General features: G+C 31.7%; 1 protein-coding gene across 1 annotated transcript; it reads right to left on the bottom strand.

Annotated features, from left to right (window-relative positions):
* Positions 1-8,132: 8,132 nt before the first annotated feature.
* LOC134692450 (piggyBac transposable element-derived protein 3-like) lies at positions 8,133-8,906 on the bottom strand. The gene has a single exon (XM_063552902.1). The coding sequence runs from the start codon at positions 8,904-8,906 to the stop codon at positions 8,133-8,135; it is 774 nt and encodes a 257-aa protein (XP_063408972.1).
* Positions 8,907-9,797: the final 891 nt, after the last annotated feature.

Raw genomic sequence — 9,797 nt, forward strand, 5'->3', positions numbered from 1 at the left:
ACGAGCCGCCAATATGGCTTCATAAATTAGAAACAAATGCAATAGAATAGATAATAAAATAACACTCCATTTAAATACAATATTATTTTCGGCTAGAGGGTTCACAGAACGGAAGACCGTTAGCGTTACCGCTTTCATTCATATGACGTCAAGTTTTGAAATAAATGTAAAGCGCAAAACAAAGTGAAGGAAATTTTGCGGATTTTTCCCAAACGCTGATGTTTTTTTATATTATGAATCAGAATAAGAACAAAGATTAAACTGTTAGTTTTCCTTTTTTAATAGTTTTACACTTATGTTTTTGGGCACTGTATATATAGCTTCGTGTTCGGTGTGAGCCGATGTTCCATAATGACGGTATTCCTTGACAATCTAATTGTTTACCTTTTTACACATTGTGACTTGGATTGAGAGTTTCTTAATGGCACTAAGACCACATTCTCTTATTTCTGATAAATGCATTTTTATCAGTTGTCAAAATCTGCATTGCATTTGCAAGAAAAAGCTGGTCTAATGGTTGAGTGGATACAATATCTAATTGTATTGCCGAATTTGAAGAATAAATTCTTAGTTTTCTCAGAATAATGATGTTTCCTTTTTCAATCAATAAATAGTGATACATTTGTAATACTACCTTTTTTTTAGAAAATGTCGAAACAAATAATTTTCTATCTTTTATATTATATAAGATTTTGATTGTCATTGTCTTTTTTCGCATACATTGTCACAGTTGTTTAAAAGACATCACTAATTGGTTGACGTTATGGAATAACCGTTTCACAAATGATATCGGATATGTTCCTTACAATCCCCTTCCCTTTCATGAATGTGACCTACCGATTAAGACTATTTACCGGATTTGTTATCACATAAGCGTTGTCAGTTTATTGTTTTGATTTATGAGTTTGACTGTTCCTTTGGTATCTTACGTCTCTCTTTTGTATAAAAGTTGTTACTGAATTTATCAGAAACTTTGTATTTTCAATTTCTGAATCGGTCTATATTCAAAATATATCAAGCATACCAAAGCTGAAAACAAAAACAACCAATTGTTGTTCTTTATTAACTATTATTAATGGTATGGTCCTTTTGGTGTGAGTGAAACGAAAACAGTTATCTATATAATATGTGTATATTATGTAGGCAATAATTTATCATTTTTCATTATGCTGAGTTGAAAGGCTTTCTGAAATAATATTAATGTTAAAGATGACGTTTTTTCAAACTGATAGCGGTATGTATTGGATTAGTGCATGGTCCTGTCCATGTAAGCTGTCAGATATTGCCAACGCCACCGGGAAAAGGACCTTCTAATAATTTACCACCAGGTAACGGAATTAGCTTATTTCCGGATCCTATACTCGCACCGGTTCCTGATCTGGATGATAGACGTTCTGATGAACCACTGACAATTATTCTTGTTGAAGACAATACATTACAACTCGGGGCTGAACTTGAGGCTGGATTTGATGGTGGATTTGATGGAGGATTTGGCGGTGGCTTTGGTGGAGGATTTGATGGAGGATTTGGCGGTGGCTTTGGCGGAGGATTTGGATCATTACTGGCACTACTGTTTATACCCTTCTTACGTTAGTATTAGTAAAAAAAAATACTGCTAACATAATTCGTCTTTCACATTTGAATTCATAACATGTAATCGTATTAAAACTGATTCCTCAATGTAACGGTAACCAGGGAGATATTTTCTGTTAAAGCTTTAGTCGATTTGTATGCCCACACAGTGTTTTTTTTTACGTTTTAACTTTTAATGTCAAGTGTTTCACGAGTACATGTACCTGCTGAATATTATTAATTAGTTGTCAAACGTATTATTGAATTGCCCGATATACTCTTGTACTGAATGTACAGTCACAATATTGTTCATTAGTTTTCTGCATATTTGGTTTGGTAATGACTTGATCATGAAACGTCCCACTATATATCTAGTATTATGTCATGGTTGTACAGACACAAAACTATATATTGACTATTTTTCATTTTGGTTTGAATTATCAGCTTTTTCTGCATTCAGTCATAACTGTACAGTCACAAAACTATTTATTGATTTTTTTAACATTTTAGTTTCGGTCATCAACTTTTCTCTGTATTCTGTCGTGATTGTATCGGCAAACAGTTTTTTTTTTATTGTTTTCATTTACATTTTAGTTTCGATCATCAACTTTTCCCTTTTTCATTCATTTCATTTGCAATATGATGTCCTCTGATACTATCGTGTCATGCGACTAAAGTACGTAGTAGGTAAATTTCATGTATGTTTGATGGTGGTAGAAGTAGAGCTTTTGGATCGTTTACGTGCCGAGAAGTGTGCCCAACATGGACATCCTATTTAACACTCTTTGATTCGAATACTGACTTCAAATATCTAACGTTTGTTTAAATTCAAATTTACTATTTGAGACATGCATAATAGTAGATTCTTTTTTGTGAAGTTTGTAAGTTAATTTCAATTGGTTTAGTCATTCATCAAAAGGTCAATGATTTGCATGTACATAAATGTACAATATAACAAATATCTCAAAAAAGAGATATTGGTAATAACTGAAGATTTCTGCTATAACATACTAGTAGTACAGTAATTATATATAAAAAAAACATTTAAACATAGATAAGAATAAGTCTAGAAACGTACATTTTTCAGAAACATTTTATATTCCATCACTATTTTGATTGCAATAAAATTCTGTTAATTATGCATTTTATAAAAGACATATATTGCAGTAATGGCATTAGGTCTTGGTGTAACTACAGCGAGTGTAACAAGTACAACTACTATGGCCTCTACCACAACAAGTAAGTTTTAATCAGTTCTGGCCTACGCAGGCAGGTTAATGCAGTTTATAAAAAAATAGCAATAATTTTCGGTGTTTGCATCGCAATCTAAATCTGACGTCATTTTCCCAACTATTCGACACGTGATTGGCTAGAACGTTTCGTCGACGTCAGATTTTAGCTTGTCACCAACAGCTGATCGGGCACCTTGTTATGATAGAAGTCAGTGTCTTCAGTTCGACAACAACACGTTGATATAGATGTGGGTTGCTTATATTTTGAGGTACGTTTGGTTTTAATTATTTTAGCCTTCTGCCGAGGATCTTGGATATCCATTTCATTCACGATTATGAATGTAGTTTGAAGAGAAAGCTGCATGTTTACTTAAAAAATGTGGTTATTTACACTTTTCGCTGTCAACATGATGTGGTCAGTCTGTTGATGAACTAATTTTTCACGTTTACACTATCTTACTTGCTTATAAACAATCCAATCTTTATCGACTATTGACTATACAAATATAATTTCACGTCCACATTTTGCAGACTGACCAGGAATGCATTCATGCGGGTCAAATGCCCGATCAACATGCCGGCTGAGGCCCGCCACCTTTCACCTATGCCTTAACTCCCCGCAGTGCATTTTCTTTAAAGATCTGTAAGGTATATTTGTACATGAATCTTAAAACTGATCGCATTTACACATGTTAAATCATTTCCAATTTATAACATATTGTAGAAGTAAAACAAAAATGTATTCAAAATATATGTATGCATCACTATGTTCATCATACTTATCACTCATGCCTCAGCCTGCTTTTAATTAAACTATGGAAGCATTCACATGAGATATTATATGTGAGAAATATTATTTATTATCATGGCCATAATTTAGTAACAACTTTTCATTTATGGTTTTGAATCTGATGCTACATAAGTCATATTATTGTATAGCAATATAATATTCCCTATAGAAAGTAACCAAAAGTTAACGTGCAATAAATTCTAATATTGCACTAGTGCAATAAATCTTCGAAATTCATGACGTCATCAACGACAAAATCTTAGTTTAAACAAATTTTTACTTTCAAATATTATATTGCTATACAATAAAAGGGTTATTGCATGAATATTGGGGAATATTGTCCCTCGTAGAACATATATTGCACTCGCAAGCTCGTGCAATATAAAGTTCTACTCGGGACAATATTCCCCAATATTCATGCAATAACCCTATAATATAGTATTATTTTAAATCATCCCTTTTAGTGCACATTTGAATTTTTTGTCTTTAATAATTTGTTTTCTTATGTTTATTTTATATTTAGACATAAGATTAAATTAAATATGTATTTTTAATATTGATTCACTATGATAATGTGTATCTGTGTAGATCTTTTCAAATTTTAACACACTTATTATAAAACAATTTACATCAACAGATCAATCTTAATTTTGTGTCTTTTATTATACAACTTGGTGTGTATACAATTGAGCATTTTAAAATTGAAACCTTTCAGTAATTATTGTAACTTCTTTTGCAGATTGATTTAATTACAACTGGCACACATAAGTTGACAGTTAATGCATAAAGAGTGTAGTTTCTATAACATCAAATATGAGGTCTATACACAATTAAATGTAAGTATCAATTATATTATAATGTATGATTCCTGCTAGGGTGCTTCAGTTCTATATTTTATTTACCATTTTCTATATTAATCTTTATCTATTTTGCCCAGTATTCTCTATTCTTTGTATTTTAACACACCATCATTTTCTTTTATTATCAGTCTTTTCTTAATCTTTAATTTCTCAGCCTTTAAATATTGCACTTTTGCTTAAGGAATTATTACATGATTGGTGTATCTATTCTGTAAACACCATCCAGACCCTCAGTTTAGGTGAACATAATTAAGTTATCTGGTGTATTAAGTCACACCCACCCCATATTGATTATTAAAGTTATATTGATTATTAATAACAAATTGCAAAGCAATGTGATGAGTAAATATCAGTTATAGAAAGTTGTATTTATAAACTTTATTGTACTTTTACAGACAATTCATCAATTAAACTTTGTGTCAAGTTTACTTTTATTTCAAAAATAAGTTAGGAATATACAAATGTGACAATTTTGACTGAAGTTTTCTATTTGTATCATAACATGAATACCAATAACTTTTAAATGCCATTAATTCTTTACATATTTTTTTTCAGTACATGCATGAAGATTCTTGGAGGCAATGGTGTCATACAAGATAGTTTTAGCTATGATAGCCTAACTGAAATTTGAAAAAAATAATCAAAGAAAAAGAGTGACCACTTCTGTCTTATGAAGATAAACATATATATACAAGGAGATTGCCAGACAATGTGTAACCATGTATGAGGATAGCTTTAGTCATATACATGAAAAGAAAGTGAAATCAATGTTTTTAAGATAAAATCTTGATGACATATAACAAAAATATAACAGTGTTGAATATGAAAACCCCATGCCATTTCACATGTAACTTTGGAAAGCAGCAGTTTTCAGTATGACACTAAAAGGAAGGATTTCATTTCTGTTAAAACTGCATGACTCTTGAACATTGAAGACAGAGAAATAAAGGTTTTACATTAGAGGAAATGACTGTGCGCTTCTTTCTTGAAGGATCAACACACAAAAGGAAATGTTCATATCATTATGCATCATGTGCAGTAGTTGAGATAATTTTGGATATATATACATAAAAACTGTGAACTAAGTGAAAATTATAATTCAAACATCATATGTGGTACCTGCATGTACTTACTGGTATATATATATATTGTAATTCACAACATTTTACATGAATATATAGGAATATTCTTTGCATGATACATGTGAAATTAAAAAAACACAAGTAAAGGAATAAGGAATTATCTAGTACAGCATTATCATATGAAAACCAGCAGAATGATATATGTCTTCATTTATTATGGATCATGGAAACCTACAAGGAAGTATATATTGTGTGCATTGTTATATCTGAATTATCAGTTTTAATTCAATGTGTCATATGCAATTCTTTTTGTTTTAATTTTGAGAAAACTTTTTGAATGAATGAAAAATTATAAGTTTCTTTTACTCTGAAACCTTTGAAATATCAATAGTCATACTTGTATGTAATAGGCAGATAATACTCATACTGAACTCAAGGCTTTCACATGCATACAACTTTATTGAATAAACAAATAGTTTTATCTCAAGGAAATTTCTTTTTTTAATGTGTTTTTTTTTTAATTTACTGTTTTGTACTGGGAAAACTGCAATGAATGAGTGATGCATGTTCAAAAAATGAACATAGCTCTAGAAATTATTGCTTATAGCTGATATAGTTTTTAAAAAAAAGACCCATTCACACATGTGATGTGACAGTAACTGATCCTTATAATTCAGTGAATTAATTAAAAATGTTTTTAAATAAATAAAACATTGAAAAAACTTTAAAAGGGCTGAGCAGATAAATATTTCTCGTAAAACATGAGTTTGATAGAAGCCTTTAAGGGGCTTCATACTACCATGCAGTTGTGCTTGTTAAAGTGTTTTCCCTATCTGGAGAATCATTTTGTTTTAGAAATATATTGGAAAAATAAAAAATAATGTCTAAATGTCTATACGGTTTTGTCGTTCGTCATCACGTTATTTATCTATGCTAAACCTTGGTAATCTAAAAGTCGTAAAGACCCTATGATATTAAAATTTAAGGAAGTAAGCAAGATAATTGTTTTGCAATCGGCACACGTATATATGTATGTGTAGTTAGAAATGAACATTTGGTTACGAAAACCCTTACAAAGTATAACGTCAGAGTGTCCCCCTTTTTTTCTCTTCGTATGCATGGTGATTCTTTAAAAATTCATGAACAACTCAAGTATGAAAATGTGAAAACAACAACATTATTTTACATCTTTAATGTGTTAATCTCTAGTCAGAAACTATCAAAATGTCGATTATTTCTTTCTCGGTATTTCACACCGAAAAGGGGAATAATCCATCTGTCATGATCTGAATCAATTCAGTGTTTAAATGTCGCCGAGTAAGGACTTGAATATTATTCATCTATAAAGATCGCATTGGCACACCCCGTTATCATTTATTGATCTCTTTAAAACTTGGCATATTTATTCTTGGAAAGCTCACGAATACGAAGATTGCTGTTTCTTGATTTTAAAATGATTACAACATTTCTAAAATTGGCAAAATAGTTGACTTTTGGTGTGGCCACGGTTGGATTGTATGTCACTTCTGTTATTTTCTATTATAAAAGGGCACATTTAAAGAATGAAACAGCTGTTACGTGAAATATAACATATTTGTCAACCAAATGCAACTTTATATTTATTCATTTGTCTAATTCTATGGGGTGCGCCAGGCTCTTGAAGTTGGACGTTCACACGCCATCTTTGAATGGTGCCCGTTACTATGGCAACCAGGTGGGGGGGGGGGGGTTCTGAGACACCATAAATTAAAACTTTGGATGATATTAGGGATGATATAAATAAGTTCTGAGTATGGAAGTTTCTAGACAAAAAATCTAAATAATTTCAAATTTCATTGATTTTTATATGAATAAATAGCCGATTTACTCTCGAACATTCAACAGCATTAACCTACCTGCGTACTCATTAACGTTTTCTGTGCCATGGGCCGATTTTAGGCCGATTTGTATAAACTACGTTGACTGCCACGGGCCGATTTTCGGCCGATGTTTTTTTTCTTGACGTCGAACAATAGGTTTCAGTGACGTCGCTTTTTTTGTGTACTGTGGGAGGGGCTACGGCACGCTGCTTAGTTGCATGCAAAGTGCTTTCAATTTTTCATTAAGCCGCGTTGGCCATACTTTTATGCAATTTTTAATTTGTTTTAATTTGTGTGGATTTTCTGCTGATTTTTCTTTTTTGTATTGTATAAAAAAAAAAATCAAAGAAATATTACAGTTTCACTAAATAATGATAGCAGTCGAAAAACCAATTTTGATGCACTGCATGCGCAACTTTTATGGAATAATGATTCTTCAGAAGTACGCTGAATCGAAATCAAACAATACAACAAGCATAAAACATTCAATGAGCGAATTCCAATCCAAATAGAATGACCGATTAAAATCAATTTAAAAAAACCCAAATACCATCAAGAAATAGGTCAAATAGGGTAATTTCAAAAGTGCTTGTCATGCTCCTGGTACAGAGACATCTTTATTTGAGGGATGAGAATTCGATGCAATATACATGACTAATTTATGTAATTGTAGTGGGTTGTCTGAACACCTGCTATAAAATAAAAACATTTGATAAGAAACAAAAAATGTATTTTAATCATGATTCAACACATAAATGGTTGTCTTTACATTCCCGGTGAACACCTTTTCCGCAAACTCGACATACAGTCCTACTCCTCCTTCGACCCCCGTAACCATTTCTGTCTGAACATACATCGCAATCTTTTTCTCTGTGACCGGGCAATTTTCTGATCCCGTTTTTGTTCTTATTTTGTCTATTGTCGTCTTGGTTTTCGTTTCTTAGCACCATGTGATTTTTAGCGAGATCCTCTATCAGTCTTTGTGTGAAGGATAGTCTCGACAATTTCGGATTATCGGAAGTGTTTTCTTTATAAATAATGTATGCATTTATTACCATACGGTGCATAAGATTAAAAACAACCTTTTTCCAAACCTTTAACGTTTTTCGTCCATCATTGTAACTCTCTGTCATCATGTCAGCCAAATCTACGCCCCCCATAAATTTATTATACGAGCAAATCAAAGCCGGTTTATCATTTTCTTGTGCTGCTTTAGAAAAAGAGGATATGATTCTAACTGGTTTTCGACCATTCCTTTCTTTATATGCACATACCAGAATTCGTCCTTGTCTAATATAAATGCTCTCCTTTTCCTGCAAAACAGGATTCTTGATTGTGTTTGGCATTTGCCGATTAGCGCGTAATGTTCCAGTGAACAATGTTCCTTTTGCTAAAAGCTCTTTAGCCAGATTAATTGAGGAGAAAAAACTGTCAGTAAATAAATGATAAGCTTTGTTAAACAATCCTGCGGCATCTAACAGTTTGTTGACTACGTAAGCACCCTGTAACATTCCTTGTGGTGTTGGGTCATATTGTTTGCCTTTGTAAACACTGATTTGACAAATATAGCCACTGCCGGTGTATAGAGGAAAATTCTTCTTTTTCAAATTGTTTTTATTTTGTAGTAATGTTTCAATAGTTTCGGACTTTTCTCATCGATGTTTTTATAAATTGTTTGGAAAAGAAAAAACAAGGTGGAGAAAAAGGGAGACTAGTATTCAGTTTCAACAGCGTATCCCTTTTCAATCATTAATTTGTTAATTTTTTAATTGCAAAGATTACTCTTCGTGTTTGCAATTATTTTTTCTTCTTTACTTTTAAACATTTAAGCCACAGTACTTGTATCTTGATAAAGAAAATGCGTAACTATAATTCTTCCGTTTTCAAAAACTCTCCGAAATTTGTTAAATTTTGTTTCAGCATAAATTGTAAAAATAAGGAAATGTGTAATGATTGCCAATGAAACAACTATCCACTGTTTATTTGAACACTGTGGAACCATCTTTCAACTAAAAAAACAACGAAACTTACTTTTAGTTTAAACAGTATTTATTAATGATATATATTACAATGTTACATAAAGTTCAAATAAATGATTCGGAAACAAGTGTGAAAAAAACTTATATAAATCCGTCTCCCTAAACTTTATACGTTTGCCCATGGAATTTTTAAAAGTCATTTTTCATAAAAGTATTACCGAAAAAGAAAATAATATTTCTACGCATAGAGAAGCAAGAGGTCTCAAAATTGTCAATCAATCACTGAAAGACGTCATACCCTTTTACTCAAAATCTTATGACGCGACGTTATTGTTAACGTCACTGACGGCAAATATTCTTGTGTACTTTAGAAAAAAACAAGCTTGGCAGTAAACGGAAAGTTGCGGATTTTTTCCTGGCACT

Source organism: Mytilus trossulus, chromosome 12 (assembly GCF_036588685.1).
Source record: "Mytilus trossulus isolate FHL-02 chromosome 12, PNRI_Mtr1.1.1.hap1, whole genome shotgun sequence".
Taxonomy (NCBI): domain Eukaryota; kingdom Metazoa; phylum Mollusca; class Bivalvia; order Mytilida; family Mytilidae; genus Mytilus; species Mytilus trossulus.

Coding starts and splice junctions, on each gene's coding strand:
- LOC134692450 (XM_063552902.1), bottom strand. CDS start 8,906: ATGTTACAGGGTGCTTACGTAGTCAACAAACTGTTAGATGCCGCAGGA.